This window comes from Tupaia chinensis, unplaced genomic scaffold, assembly GCF_000334495.1.
Source record: "Tupaia chinensis unplaced genomic scaffold, TupChi_1.0 Scaffold146740_1, whole genome shotgun sequence".
In the NCBI taxonomy this organism is placed as follows: domain Eukaryota; kingdom Metazoa; phylum Chordata; class Mammalia; order Scandentia; family Tupaiidae; genus Tupaia; species Tupaia belangeri.
This window is the reverse complement of record NW_006206595.1, coordinates 481,016-496,887: the sequence shown is the minus strand read 5'-3', so window position 1 is coordinate 496,887 and position 15,872 is coordinate 481,016. Positions and strand designations below refer to the sequence as shown.

The 15,872-nt window shown below is 52.9% G+C and overlaps 1 protein-coding gene across 1 annotated transcript in view; it reads left to right on the top strand.

The window, feature by feature from the left end:
- The first annotated feature begins 571 nt into the window (after positions 1-571).
- Positions 572-15,872, top strand: part of MAP3K12 (mitogen-activated protein kinase kinase kinase 12) — a 21,788-nt gene continuing 6,487 nt past the window's right edge. Inside the window, exons 1-7 of the mRNA XM_006169067.3 lie at positions 572-778; positions 13,635-13,808; positions 13,908-14,116; positions 14,468-14,651; positions 14,840-15,031; positions 15,298-15,456; positions 15,603-15,761. Of these exons, the coding sequence (XP_006169129.1) occupies positions 13,672-13,808; positions 13,908-14,116; positions 14,468-14,651; positions 14,840-15,031; positions 15,298-15,456; positions 15,603-15,761 (1,040 nt within the window). The 5' untranslated portion in view covers positions 572-778; positions 13,635-13,671. The remainder of the gene's footprint in view (positions 779-13,634; positions 13,809-13,907; positions 14,117-14,467; positions 14,652-14,839; positions 15,032-15,297; positions 15,457-15,602; positions 15,762-15,872) is intronic.

Below are 15,872 nucleotides of genomic sequence, written 5' to 3'. Positions count from 1 at the left end.
GAAATTTTCGTGACCTTGGCGAGAGAGCTGTCATGATTCTGAGTGTTTTTGAGAATGGATGAAGGAAGATGTCTTGCTCTGAGCCAGGGTTGGAGGTCAGAGAAATCTTGGAACGATAATGAGGGGTCATCCAGGAGCACTGGAGGAGAATGGGGCCTACAGCTGAATGGTTTCCAATTGGGTAAACTTGGAGAAGTGACAATTAAGGGGAAGCAGAGCTGGCAAGATCCGTATGACGGGGGAGCAATGCCAGAGCATTACATGAGGGGATCTACATGAGGGGCTGTTCTCTCAGGGTATGAGGAAGGAGTCCTTAAGACCGGCCATAGGGTGTTCCTACGGAATCGGCGTAAAGTCCGTGGTGGGCACCGCCACAGGACACCGCTAGCAGGGAGGCTCCGGGCCCAGGACCAGGGATGAGCTTGGAGCGCGCCGGATGGCAGCAGCGGGCTCCTTTAAGAGGCCGGCGGCTCCAGCGCAGCATCCCCCGCTCAGGGCGTGTCCGTCCCGGGGGGCCAGGGGCGGGGGCCTTGGAAGGAGCGGGAGTTCAAGCCGAGTGGGGACAGGCTAGGGGTCGGGGGGTGGGGGCAGAAAGCCGGGGCTGACACCCGGGCACCCAGACACCGCGCGCGCATCGCCTGTGACAGCGCCCCGGGTCCGGTCGAGGGCAGCGAGGGGAGGAGGGAAGGAGGAGGAGAAGGAGGAGGAGGCGGGAGCAGCATCCGGAGCGGAGCTGCAGCAGCGCCGCCTTTTGTGCTGCGGCCGCGGAGCCCCCGAGGTGAGAGCCTGGCCGAGTAGTAGGGGGTGGGGGGCAGATGGGTCAGGGTCCTGGGATCCCGGCGTGGAGGGAGGGTCGGGATGCAGATGTGGCGAGGTGGGAGGAGGTGGCGCCGGGATGCTGAGGCTGTGGGGATGGAGGACTGGGAACCTGGACCCGCGCCTGTGGGGATGGGAAGGAGGCAAACGGAGCGGAGGGATGCCGCCGCCCAGCTCGGACACGGAGGGCCTCCAGAGCTGGAAGGACTGTAGGGGGGTGGGGGAGCTGATCGGGGTCAGACTTAAAGGAGAGTGGGCAAGGAAACATCCCCTTCTCCACCCACTCATCCTCAAGAAGGGAGAGACGGAAGGAGGAGGGAGAGTTTTGGCCTCCCCAGGGAAGGAAAGGAAGGGCAAGGCCTGATGTGCTCGCCGTCCCTCCCCACCCCCCACTAGCAGGCTGGGCCTGTAGAGCACCGGCAGGCAGAGAGCACCTGTTCCTGGACGCCCAGGAGTGGTCCCCCTCCCCATGCAGCTGGAATGCTCCTAATCCCCTCCAGCTGTGGCATTCACCTCCATCCAGCTGTTGCATCCTCTCCTCCCCCACTCATCTGTGGCTTTCTCCCTCCTCTTTCTCACCATCTCCTCTGGCTTCCCTAACCTATTTCCCGGGGTCAGGTCTGTCAAGACCCTCCTCCTTTTCCCACAGTCCTCACTCCTCAACATCTTTGGCTTAAAAATAAATCCTTGCCACAGAGTTGAGACTTCCTAATACTACGGCCTCGACTGAGAGGAGGAAAGGGAAGGAGTCAAGGTACTGTAGAAATAGGTGTTCCTTGGAATTAAGGGAGAAGCCCCACCACTGAGCTCCCTTATCTGCTCCCTCTTTGGGAGGTGAATGGCCTTCACCAGGAGGGGGTGCACACGAAGTCTCTTTGCCCCATGAGTGTCCTCTCAAGCCACAGTCAGTACCTGCCTCTGAATACCATTTCCCTTCTAACCCTCAAGCAGACTCCATTGCTCTGGGAGCACCGACTTTCAGCCAGAGGCTCATAGCAAATAAGGCCAGCAGAAGGGATTCAGGAAGGAGAGGACTCAAGTGCTCCCCGAGTCTTCCAGAAACAAGTTTCTCTGAGCATAAGGGCCTGCTCCCTTGTATCTCACAGGGTGGGTGAAAAAGTGTCGCCCAGTCAAGCCTGTCTCTCATCCCTTCACTCACAGGTGAGATGGGGAGGCCCTAACTCCAGCACACATGAAAACATGCAACTGAATGTTCATCCTTAAAGAACCCCAGTTATGGAGACCAGCTGATGGTGTAATGGTTACATTGCTGGACCCCATGTAGTAGTTGACTGTGGTTCAAGTCCTGGATCCAGCAGCTCAAAATCCATGCCAGGCATGTGTGCATGCGTGACCACAATCCCGAGAGGAGAATGGAGGAGAAGGGATTGCGGCGTGGTCATTCCCCCTGGGGGGTGACTTCTTGCTTTCTATCTCTCCATCCCTCTCTGTGTCTCTGGCAAGTGCATGACCCTATAGCAAAAATCTCTCTTCAATAAATAAAGAACCCCAGTTATGAGCAGAGAAGGCAAGAAGTTTCAGCAAGGAAATGTCTGTGATTGCCCAGACTTCCATAGGGCTGAGGAAGGCGGAATCCTTCCAAAACCCAACGCTGCTCCCCAGTCCTGCCCCTGGTGATGGTAACGTGATAGAGTCTGCCAGGAAGAGGGCCCGTGTACCCTCAGCCCTGCACTCTCGGCACATACAGCACTAGTTCTCCCCTGCCTGGTCAGGGGAGGAGAGGGGATCAGGAGGTCACCCCTTCAGGAGGCCCTGTGGAGCAGGAGGATAGGGATGAGAAGGTGCCAGCAGCAGACTAGGGGCTTCGTGAGGGGTCTGTTCATTTGCTTCTAGGGTCCTGTGTGTGTTGGGGGAGGCAGTGAGGAGACAGTGCCACCACTCCGACGAGAACAGGTCATCCAGGATAGAGGGCCCTTGCCCTTTGGTTTCTTCTTCCTTTGTACTCCTTTTCTCCCTCTTGTTCTCCGTGTCCCTTCCCGCCTGTGTCCTGCTACTTGCTTAGAGAAGGAGGGAAAGGAGAAAAAGAAAAGAGAATGATATTTATTTAAAAACCTTCATGTTAGGCACCTTCCACCTGCCTAACTTTTTCTAGAACTTCCTGTGTTCCATGTACTGGGCCTAGAATTTTATTTTTATTTATTTACTTATTTGGAGAGGTTTTTGCTATAGAGCACATGTGCTCACCAGAAAGACAGAGAGAGACAGAGAGACAGAAAGCGAGAAATCACCCCCAAGGGGGGATGGCCATGCTGCAATCCCTTCTCCTCCATTCTCCTCTCGGGATCTCGGGCACGCACGCACGGGTCTGGGACTCAAACCGTGGTCGGCTACAGGGGAGTCCACCAACAAACATAGCCAGTACACCAACTGCTGGTCCCAGAATTTTATTTTTATTATCTCAGTAATGCTGGTAACAAGACTAAGTTAGATAGTGTTATCATCATCTCTGTTTTAGTGATGAGGAAAATGAAACTTAAGTAATTTGCAAGTCAAAAAGTTGGTATGTGACAGAAGCTAGGATTTGAACCCAGGTCTGTCTGACCTATTGCCTACGTTCTTACCCACCATAGTATCTTACCTGCTGCATTACCTCTGTGTGACCTGGGTACCACTGTTTCCCATTTAGAGATCAAGACATTGACATTTGTTAATACGTCTAGTACTCCAGCCACCCAACTGCCAGGAGCAGAGATTATAGTTACCAGGCCTCTCCAATTCTGAGCCTACACCCTCTCCCCATACCATCCGACCTCCCTCTATAGCACAGTTGTCCTAAGCGAGGTGACAGGGATGAATGGGCACTCCATAAACTTTCTCTTTTGTGATTTAAAATAAAATTTGTCTTATTTTAAAAGAAATTCAGTTATTACTAAGATATTAGACAACATAGGTAAGCCAAAAGAAGAAAAGTAAAATACCTGTAATTCCACCAGTCTAAAAGCTATTAGGATTACCTTGGTATCTAGCTTTTCAGATTTTTCTAAATGTTTCTTTACTCACCGTAGCGCATGTGTGCGCATCTGTGAGAGCGAGCAGGGCATCTCCCACGGGGCCTGGTAATGCCGTGACTCCCGTCCTCCCACCCTCCAGCCTGTCAGATCTTGGGCACTGGTGCATGAGCCTGGCTGACCAGGCTGAGGATTCGCTCTTTGGTCACTGCCATGCAGGACCTGGCTTCTCTTGAGCAGTAGTGTCATGGAGCCCACCCCCTCATGTTTTTTAAATGTATATTCAGTTGAGGGACTATTTGTTAAAATATGCTGAACATCTTGCAGAGCCCCCTGAGGCGCTATTTAGGAAGGACCTGAGGCCCATCCTGTGCTGTTCCTGCTCTCGCCTTCCCCTCAGACCCCTGTGAGCAGGGCTACACAGTCAAGGAGAGGATCTTAGTGCTATAGCTGCTTACAAGAGCAGATTCTAGAAAGAACTGGACGGGGGCGAGGATGGCTGCAAAGACTTAGCCCTACTTCCTAGTACAGAGGACAGGAGAGGGCCAGATTTGCAGAGGAAGGGCTGACCCGGCAGGAACCCAGTTCCTCTGGAACCTGGAATTGTGATTTGTTTCTGGGGACGCAGAAGATTGGAGACCAAGTTTCCCTCTTCATTTATTTTTTTTAAAGAGAGAGATTTTTGCTATAAGGTGTATGCACTCACTGGAGAGACAGAAAAATCCCCCCCCCCGGGGGGGGGATGGCCACACCATAATCCCTTCTCCTCCATTCTCCTCTCAGGATTTTGGGCACACACCTATGAACACCAAGCATGAGTTTTAAGCAACCAGATCCAGGACTTGAACCACAGTCAACCCATTTGGGAGTCCAGCAACATAACCGTATGCCATCTGCTGGTCCCAAATCTCCCTTTTTCTAGTCAGACAGAAGAGATGACATCTCTAGGACCCACAAAGAAAGACCTTGTGTCCAGCTAACTAGGAAGGCAAAGCAAGGAGACAGGCGTTGAGCTCACTGCGTTCCCTACCTCATCTCCTTAACCCTCACCACCCCATGAGGTAGGGCTGGGAGTCTCAGAGAGATGGCGTAATGTCTATAATGTCTATGTCACTGGACTCCCACATGGCCAGCCATAATTTGAATCCTGGACCTGGCAGCCTGAAACTCAAGCGGGCACTTGTGTGTGTGTATGTGCCCAATATCCAGAGAGGAGACTGAAGGAGAAGGGATTGCAGCGTGACCATCCCCACGGGGGGTGATTTCTCACTTTGTCTCTCTGGTGAGTACACATGCTGTATAGCAAAAATCTCTCTTTAAAAAAGAGAGAGAGATTACATTTCTGGACCCAGCAGTGGCATGGTGATTAAAAGTTTGATTAGCACACAGATGACTGAAGTTCAAATCCCAGAATTGGCAGCTTGCGAATTACTCCAGGTGTGTTACATGCACCCCCAAAATCCTGACAGAATAGAGGAGATGGATTGCAGGGAGGCCATCTTCCCTGGGGGGGTGATTTCTCACTTTCCCTTTCTCTGTTTCTATGTCTCTCTTCAGCAAGCGCATGTACCCTATGGAAAAAACTTTTTTTCCTTTTTTAAAGAATTATTTGATCTAGCTTTATTTATCTATTTAATTTGACAGAGCAAGAGAAAGAGAGGGAAAGTGAGAAAGTAAGCCACCAGGTCCGGGACTCAAACCACGGTCGGCCGTGTGAGAGTCAGCGTCTTTAACGACCACACCACCTGCCAGCCTGGAATAAAACTTTTGAAAAAGAGAGAGATTACATTCCTGAAACCACTTGCTAGCAAGGGCCAGTCAAGTGGCACAGTGGTTGAATGCAGTGCATGGGGAACAGATCCCATTTGGCTGACTGCGGTCCTGGTCCCAGAGGCTTGAAGGACACGCGGGGCACATGTATGAGCATGGCTAAAATTCTGCTCTGGGGAAACTGAAGAAGGGAAGAAAGGTTGCTACATGACCAAGCCCCTTTTAGGCGTGCTTTCTCTCTCTCGGACTAGCCCATGTGCCTCTAACAATTTAAAAATAACTAACAAAATACTTGGTGGAAAAGCTGGGGTTCTAGCTCTGATCTCTCTGAATCCAAAAGCTGGTTCTTTTTTCTTTTAAAACAGTTCTGCCACCCCCTCCCAGTCCCTTCACTGTACACCTTGCTGAAGGTGCTCAAAAAGGCCGAGGACCGGGGTTTAGTGGTCATCTCGTTCTCCCCAGGTTCTCAGGAAAAGGTATTTCCCCATCACGAAGGCACTGAGAAAAGCTGTAGTTTCTTCCACTTTAGAAGAACTCTAGGCCCGTGGATCCCGTAAGGGAAAATGAAAACAAAGCTGCAGCTAAGCTGACTAGAGGCCCGGCTGGGTCAGGCACCTTCATCCTCTCGGGACTTCAAAACGTCCACAGGTGGAACTAGGGTTCCAGAGTCTTCGATCTGCTTTCCCTGTGAAGATCCCCGCGCATTCCCACTTAAGAGGGTAAGGAAATCTGCCTTTCCCGGGGTGGAAGAAGAGGTCTAGGACAGTGACACATACTTGGTGAGAGAAGAGAGCCTGAAGTTTAGCCAGATAGTCTGGCCTTTGAACCAGGCCCTCCAGACCCATGTAGATTCTGCTGTTAGAAGAGAAGGGAGCTGGAGGCTGGCAAGTGGCATGGTGGTTAAAGACACTGGACTCGCACATGGCTGAACAAGTTTCCAGTCCCAGACCTGGCAGCTTGTTTTCGCACTTTCCCTCTCTCTCTCTCACTCTGTCCCTCTCTGGTCAAATTAAAACAAATAAAGTTAAATAAAATACTTTTTTTTTTTTTGAGAGGTTTTTGGCATAGGGTGCTTGCACTCTCCAGAAAGAGACAGAGAGAAGGAAAGCGAGAAATCACCCCCCCAGGGGTTATGGCCATGCAGCAATCCCTTCTCCATTTTCCTCTATGGATCTTGGGCACTCACGCACACACGACCCGCGTGAGTTCAAGCCACTGGGTCCGGGACTCAAACAGCGGTCAACTACATGAGAGTCCAATAACCTAGGCATTATGCCTACTGCTGGTCCCATGTTAAATAAAATACTAATAAAAAAGAAGAAGAAGAAGAGAAGGGAGCTGGAGAGAACTCAGTGTTTCCCAGCCACAGGCCTCCAACAGCACAGGTAGAAAGCTAGGAGGGACGGACAGACAGAGGGGGGTGACTTCCTGCTCATTCTACCCTGCAGCTTCTGCACCCAGTATTCTTGGAGCCATCAGCAAAGCACAGAGCCTCCTATATGAAACTGAATCAGGACTCCCTCCCCCTGGGGTGTCCAAAGGCCCCCCTCCCCTGGATACTGTATGGCCTAGAGACCACTGTCCCCTCACCCAATCTGAAACAGATGCGGTCAGCACTGGGTAAAGATGGTAGATAGAATGACTGACAGCCATTTCCACCCCTCCTGTCACATCCCTGCCCTTCCCCCATGCTCTGCATAATTGATGCTCTGGGAGGCAACTCCCCTCCCCCAGGGTGACCGAATGTCTGGGCCAGGGGCTTCTAGCCTTGCTATACCCTTAAAGCTCTGGCGCCAAGGTCCAGCTGAGGGGCAGTGGGACACAGCTGGCAAGTCAGGAATTAAGGGAACAGGAGGGAGGGGTTGTTTATTGGGAGAGAGGAGTCTCCAGTTTATTATGGCTCCCAGGGGCCTCCCTCACACTCACATTCTTTAGGTCAATCTGGAAGCTGTCATTAGCCTAACTAAGAGTGGGGTGGGGTGGCTAGAGTCCCCACCTTTCCTTTGGTCCCTTCTACTTCTCCAGGTGAAATGGCCTCTCTGGGTCCCTCCCCAGCTGCTGGCCCTGGAGACCAGAGGGGCCTCTGGGGAAGCCTGGTGAACTGGAGGGAGGCTCCGCTGCAAGTGTCTCTGAGCGTGCCACCCTCTCAGCCCAACCTCTTAGTTGCCAAACAACCAGACGCTGCTGAAAAATTCCCTTAAAAAAACTAGGTACTGTCCCTTCTCAAGGCTCCGCTTCTAAGTATTAAGTGAATTAGGGAAGGAACAGATGACATCCGCGCTTTCCATCCCCTTTTCTCCATTTTCTGTGTCCTCTTTCCAAAGCCCGCTTTCCACTCGCTCCTTCTCCAGGCCTGGCTTGCCCTGAGCTGCACGCTGTGTGGCCCCTGTATTTGTCGGCGAGTCCCTCCTCCTCCGCTGCGCCTTTCGCCCTTTCTGTGTCCTGGCTCTCCATTTCCTGGTTTCCTGCTCAGTGGCACTGCACCCCCCCCCCACCCCGATGCCAACTCGAGTCTCCCCGGTTAACACCAATCGATTTCCCTCCACCCGGCGCCCTAGTCGCTCAGTGTGCATACGGGGTCGGGAGAAGCTACGCGCAGGAGGGAAACACAGGTGGGGCCGCCTGCAGGATTAGGAGTCTGCACCTACGACCCCCGCAGCCATCCCGGCAACCTGCCACGAGAGCTACCCAGGTCAGGGGCGGGGACCTGGCGAGCCCCGCCCCCGCGTTGCGCTCACGTGACCCTGGGCTAATCTTGTCCTGGTGACTTCACGCGCTGCCTCGGGCCTAGTCGTCATGGTTACGCCGCAGCGCCCGGCGCTTCCCCCAGCCTGCTGTGTCCCCTCCCCTTCCTAACCCGGACCCCCTCCTCCCGCTGCCTTGGCCCCAGCCACACGCTCAGCTTGGAGGCACGTGATGGCCGGGAAAGAGGTCGGGGGGTGGGGGACCCTACGTCCGTAACCCCTTCCTCTCCGTGTGGTGCCGCCCTCACTCCCGCTTCGAGAGCCCTTACCCTGCCTAGCGGCCCGGCGGACGCCCCGGCCCCTCGCCAGCACCCAGTGCGGCGGTCCTCCCCCTTGGCCCGCCCAGGCGACAGCATCCGAGAGCACACGCCTTGGTCCTGGGCGGTGTAGAAGGGAAGCCGAGTTTGGGGCGGGGTGGGGACTGGGGACCATCTCGGGAAGTCCCGGGGTACCGGGCCGCCGCTGATGTGCGTGACTGCTTTGCAGCGAGCTACACCGTGCCCTTGGGGTGGGATGTGCCGCGGAGGCCGGGCCTGCTGCCACTTCCTTTCTGGGCCTCAGTTGTCTCCGAGTGCAGTGGGCCCGTAATGCCTCCTTCACTAGGCTGTTGTGAGCATTAGGGGAGTTCTGCAGAAAGTTCACGGAAAATGCGTATTTTGGAAAACTGTGAATTTAAAAGAATTTTTTTGCACCAAAATTAACCCGTACCTGAATTCCATTTTCCATGAACTTTTCAAAGTTTCCTGAGTGTGTGCGACCTAATGGGGTGAACAGAGCAGTGGTCCCACCTTCCGGAGAGCTCCTTGCTTGCCGGGTGCTGTCAGAAGCCTTGGGATCTGGTGCCAATGGCAGCTTCAAGCAGTCCAAGACCACACCACCACTGCACAGGGGCCAGCCTGCCCACTGACTCGGAGCCCCTGCCCACAGAGGAAGTGAAGTTAGAAAACACAGGATGAGAAGCACCTGGAGGCAGAGCATGCCTGGGGGTGGAGCTCCAGCTTTTTACTGTTAATAGTTACGGCACTGGGCAGGGTATTTACTCTCTGCACTGCTGCAGGGGTTAATGCCACCTTGTAGCGGGGAGGACTCAGTGCACTGATGCGCCTACCGGATGATACCAGTGGCTAGTGGACATTATAAACCCTTCCTAAGTTAGAGAGCCATAATGTGGGGTGACCTGGCTTCGTGGCCTACCGTAGCTTGGTGTCTCGGAAGTTCTGTGGGCCTGGGTATCATCCAGGCCAGTGAGCAACTAAAGAGTTTAAAGCAGGGGACCAGCAGTTAGTGTAATGGCTATGTTGCTGGACTCCCATGTAGTCGACTGCGGTTTTGAGTCCTGGACCTGGTGGCTTAAACTCATGCCGGGCACTTGTGTGTGTGTGCCCAAAATCCCGAGAGGAGAATGGAGACGGGACTGCGGTATGGCCATCTCCTCTGGGGGGTGATTTCTCGCTTTCTGTCTCTCTGTCTCTCTCTGTCTGGCGAGCACAGGCGCCCTACAGCAAAAACCTCTCCAAAGAAAAAAAGAGTTTAACTGCTGGGCAGTTAGTGTTCTAGAAAGACCCTTCAGAAGGCTTTGTGGAGAATAGTCGGGAGTACGTGGAGACATCTTAGAGACAGCTGTCCTGGGCCAGGGGACAACTAATCAGGCTCTTACTAAGGCAGTATAGTGGGACTAGGGACTAGAAGGGCATTGGGTCAGAGCTTTTCAAATGTGAGTCATAAGAATCATCTGAGGTGCTTGTTAAATATGCAGGTTTCAGGGCCAGCAGGTGGTTGGGGCACTGGCCACTGGGCACCCAGATGACCAGCTGTGGTTTGGGTGCTAGACCTGGCAGCTTACTGTCTCACTTTTCCTGTCTGTCTCTCTGTGGTCAAATTTTAAAATTATAATAACAAATAGGGGCCATCGGGTGGCATGGTGGTTAAAGACACTGGATTCCCACATGGCCGACCATGGTTTAAGTCCAGGACCTGGCAGCTTGCTTTCTCCCTTTCCCTCTCTCTCTCTCTGGTCAAATTAAAAAAGAATAGTAAGAAATAGGGAACAGCAGTTGGCGTAATGGCTATGTCACTGGACTCCCATGTAGTTGACTGCAGTTCAAGTCCTAGACCTGGTGGCTTAAACTCACGCCGGGCGCATGTGCGTGTGTGCCCAAGATCCCGAGAGGAGAATGGAGGAGAAGGGATTGCGGCGTGGCCATCCCCCCTGGGGGGTGACTTCTCACGTTCTGTCTCTGTCTTTCTGGTGAGCACATATGCCCTATGGCAAAAACCTCTCAAGAAAATAATAAAATGTAATTAAATAACAAATTAAATAAATCATTCTTTTTAAAATAAACAAGTAAATATGTAGATTCCAGGCCTACCCCACACCCACTGAAAAAGTCATCAAGGGAAAGGTCTGGGAATTACTTGACACAGAACTGAGACTAGCAGAATTTCCCAAACCTCTCGGCACATCAGCACCACCATCCAGTGAGCTCTTTCTTGTGCAAAAAGTTTACGGAAAACATGTATTTTGGACAATGTGTTCCATCCATCCCTCTCCCCTTGTGACCAGAACAAACGGCAGTCAGTACTAGAGAGTAACCAGAGGCTGCCAAAGGACCCTGCTATGAGTAACAGATTCTTGTCCTCAGGAATCTCCAAGCCTCAGAAAGGGGCAGCTACTAGGTGTGGAGGGAGATGGGACTAAGTGTCACCTTTGGACAGGTCTGGTCTAGTTGGAAGAGCTTGCTGTGCCTGAGTGATAGCCAGTGTAACATTTTGTGCAGTTAGAGAAACGGAGGCTTCACTTCAGCTTGCTTGAGGTTATGCCGTTATTAAGTGGCAGAGGCAAGACTAGAAATTTAATTTTTTTTCTCTATTCATAATACAATGCATGCAGGTGAGAGAGAGGAGCGTTCTCCACAGGGTCCGGTCATGCTGTGATCGTCTTTCTCCAGTCTTCCAGCCCATCAGATCATGAGCACTCGTGCATGTGCCACCAGGCCTGGGACTTGAACTGTGGTTGCCATGTAGGATCCAGCTTTTCTGAGCAGTACATTACCACTTATAGCACAGAGCTGCAGCTGGCCCAGAAATTTTTTTTTTTTTAAGTTTCTTTTGGGGCTATGTGGCATGACGGTTAAGGAACCTGGATCACACAACTGGCTGCACAATTCAAGTCCTGGATCCAGCAGTTTGAAAAACATACCGAGTACGTGTGTGTGCGTGCCCAAAATCCCAAGAGGAGACTGGAGAAGGGATTGTATTGTGACCATCCTCCGCCACACAGAGGGTACTTTTTCACTCTCTCACTTTCTCTCTGGAGAGCACACGTTCCCTATAGCAAACTAAAGTAAAAAAGTGTATTTCTAATAGCACATACCCATGGGGTAGGAAGGCAGGAGGAGGAAGGGAGAGAAGCATCCTCTGCAGTCAGCACAGTTTACCACAGTCACCTACACAGACTGCTCCAGTGCCCTAGAATCTTGGGCATGTGCACACGTGTCTGGCGTGTTTTCAAATTGACCGGGAAATTCAAACCTGTGGTCAGCCATGTGGCTTCCAGCACTGCAGTTCAGTTTGATACAAAGTGTGCCATAAGGCTGGGCCAGGTTTGTTTTTGTTTTGTTTTGTTTTTTAAGAGATTTTTGCAGGGGGCCAGCAGGTGGCATGGTGATTATGGCTGACCATGGTTTGAGTCCTGGACCTGGTGGCTTGCTTTCTCACTTTTCCTCTCTGTGTGTCACTCTCTGGTCAAATTAAAATAAATTAATTTTTAAAAAAATGATTCTTGCTCTAGGGTGCATACACTTGGCGGAGACATAGAGACAAAGTGAGAAATCACCCCCCCGCCATGGTGGATGGCCACACCACAATCCCTTCTCCATTTTCCTCTCAGGATTTTGGGCACACACACATGCACAAACACCTGGTATGAGTGTCAAGTCATCAGGTCCGGGACTTGAACCACAGTCAGCCATGTGGGAGTCCAGTTCTTTAGCCACCATACCACCTGCTGGTCCCTGGGCCAGGATGTGTGTGTGTAGAGATTTTTGGTATAGGGTGCATGTGCTTGCCAGAGACAGAAAGCAAGAACTCACCAGTCTCTTTTCCTCCATTCTCCTCTTGAGATCTTAGGCATACATGCACATGTGCCCCATGTGAGTTTAGGCCGCTGAGTTCAGGACTTCAACCGCGGTCAGCTACATGGGAGTCCAGTGACATAGCCATTACACCAACTGCTGGTCCTGTCCAGCATGGGTTTTAAGTCACCCAGTCCAGGACTCAAAACCACAGTAGACTACGTGGGAGTCCAGTGATGTAACCATTATGCCATCTGCTGGTCCCTGGGCAAGTTTTTAACGGTTACCTTTTAAATAGCACTCAACTATGAATCGGGACAAATCTTAATTGCCTGAAAAGCTGCACATTGGTCTGAAGAAATGGGGCAATGGAGAAGAAATTGAAGACAGGGCCTCCTTTGGTCCCTAGGAGAGCAGGAGAACCGATGGGAAGGCTAAGGTGGTGAGGCCATAGGCCTGGTTCTGACCAATTTCTGCATCCCCATTGGATGGTTCTGTGTTTTTTGACAATTTTGCTGGGGGATAGCTGAACTGTGTGGTGACAGCCTTCTCTTAGCAAGGCCCAGATGTGTTCCTGAGAGCTCTGAAGAGTAGGGCCCAGATGTGAGCGAGTGTGCTGCAGGATAAGGCTCTCACCAGAACTGAGTGTTCCTGACAGGGCCTCCATGGTATCGAATCGTGCCTGATGCGAAGCCCAGATGCATCGCCTACTTGCAGGAGGCCCAGAAATGTCATTGAAGGGGCCTGAGTGTGAGGCCTACCTTAATAATGTGTGCGTTTCACTCTGAGGGAATGCTAGGTGTGTTAGCACTGTGTGCCTGAGGTTGAGGGTGTCTGAGAGACCTTAACCTGACACCCTGTGCACTTGTGAGCCTCAAGCGGTGAATTAGAGTATCCATCAGGGGAGGGGAACCAGTCCATCAGCATCAGACTCGAGTTTGAGACACAAGTATGTAACTGAGTGAGGCTTACCTGATAATGTCTACCTGATAATGATCCTCAGGTATGTTGCCTGTATACCTGAGTATTACTTACCTGAGTTACCAGGACATGCCTTAGAGGAAGCCCAAATGTATCAGGTTTCCTAAGATGGGTACAGGTGAAACGATGGGGGCCATGTAGCCAAGGGTGAGGCTCAGGTGTTCCCTCCAGCAGGGCAGTTGTGAACCCAGCTCCCAGTGCTCTGGAGTGAGCCCCTAGGGTGAGCATCTGGAGCTGGGCGCCTGTTGCTTTAATGGCCCCTCCTTCCTTCATTTCCACAGGGCCCGCAGCTCACCACCACGCCAGGGCCCAGAGGCCATGGCCTGCCTTCATGAAACCCGCACACCCTCCCCTTCCTTTGGGGGCTTTGTGTCTACTCTAAGTGAGGCTTCCATGCGCAAGCTAGACCCAGACACTTCTGACTGCACCCCTGAAAAGGACCTGACGCCTACCCAGTGTGTACTTCGAGATGTAGTGCCCCTCAGTGGGCAGGGCGGGGGTGGGCCCAGCCCCTCTCCAGGTGGAGAGCCGCCCCCTGAGCCTTTTGCCAACAGTGTCCTGCAGCTACATGAGCAGGATGCTGGGGGCCCAGGGGGAGCTGCTGGGTCACCTGAGAACCGGGCATCCAGAGTTCGAGCTGACGAGGTGCGGCTGCAATGCCAGAGTGGCAGTGGCTTCCTTGAAGGCCTCTTTGGCTGTCTGCGCCCTGTCTGGACCATGATTGGCAAAGCCTACTCCACCGAGCACAAGCAGCAGCAAGAAGGTAGGCCATGTCTTTTGGCGGGGGCGGGGGGGCGCCCTTTCTCTCCCTGCTTCCCTGTGGCTGAAGTCTGCAGACAGTTCTGGTCATCTGGTGATCCTTTCCCAACCCGTGGCCCAGCCCTACGCCCTGAGCTGTCCACTGGCCCAACTTCCCAGTTTCTTTTAAGGCCACACGCTCATTTCCTTCCCTGTTCCCTTCAATCTAACATCTTCCTAGCCTGTTTTGGCTACTTTTCTGCCTTGTCCTCCTGAAGTTATTCAGCTGGCCCAATGCTGTCCCGCCCCTGGCCTTGAATATGTCACAGGCCTTGAGTGTGGCTCTGAGACATGGCACTGTGCCTCCTGCCCACAGACCTTTGGGAGGTCCCCTTTGAGGAAATCCTGGACCTGCAGTGGGTGGGCTCAGGGGCCCAGGGTGCTGTCTTCCTGGGGCGTTTCCACGGGGAGGAGGTGGCTGTGAAGAAGGTACGAGACCTCAAGGAGACTGACATCAAGCACCTGCGAAAGCTGAAGCACCCCAACATCATCACCTTCAAGTGAGGTCCTGGGCAGGGGCTGGAGGTTGGGGATACTATCTTGAGGCCTAAGACCCTCCAGGGCAGTGGGACCTACCCCCTCCTCCCCAGAGAGCCCCAAATAGCATGTGTGGGAATGGGGTTCCAGGTGTGAATCAGGTGAATGCTGGGCTGGCTGAGGCCTTCATACCACTGTGTTTGGCCCCCAGGGGCGTGTGCACCCAAGCCCCTTGCTACTGCATCCTCATGGAGTTCTGCGCCCAGGGCCAGCTGTATGAGGTACTGCGGGCTGGCCGCCCTGTCACCCCCTCCTTGCTGGTTGACTGGTCCATGGGCATCGCTGGTGGCATGAACTACCTGCACCTGCACAAGATTATCCACAGAGATCTCAAGTCCCCCAAGTGAGTAAGCAAGTAAGCAGGGAGAAGTTGATATGCATGCAGGGGCCACCAAAGTCACTGTGGCCGCCTCCCTGCTTCCAGACCCTGCCCTGTCTGTGTTGCAGTCACAGAAACCCATTCTAAGTAACAGTCCCATCTTGGGAGGGCTGTGGTGAGCCCCTCACCTTTGGGAGTCCCAAATGATTTTAAACAAAGAAGGCAGAGTTGCTGCAGTTAGATGAGGGTGTGGAGGGGTGTAGACCCCAGCTGACTACACTTTCTACTAGCATGCTAATCACGTACGACGATGTGGTGAAGATCTCAGATTTTGGCACTTCCAAGGAGCTGAGTGACAAGAGCACCAAGATGTCCTTTGCAGGGACAGTAGCCTGGATGGCCCCTGAGGTGATCCGCAATGAGCCTGTGTCTGAGAAGGTCGACATCTGGTGAGGGCCAGGCTGAGGACTGAGGATGGGTGGCCAGCACAGGGCGGCAAAGGGGACTCCCAGAGCCCAAGTGCAAGTGAGATGTGCCTGTATTAACCAGGGCCTCTGGAGAGAGCCCCTCCAGAGATGTTTCCCCTTATTCCCAGGTCCTTTGGTGTGGTGCTGTGGGAACTGCTGACTGGTGAAATCCCCTACAAAGATGTGGATTCCTCGGCCATCATCTGGGGTGTGGGAAGCAACAGTCTCCATCTGCCTGTACCCTCTAGCTGTCCAGATGGCTTCAAAATCCTGCTTCGCCAGTGCTGGTAAGGATGGCCTGGGCCCGGTGACTGGGCCTGGTGAAGTTGAAAAGCAAGGGGTGTTGCCGATGGATAGCCAGCACCTAGTAGTCAGACATGAGCCCAGAATCCTTAAGA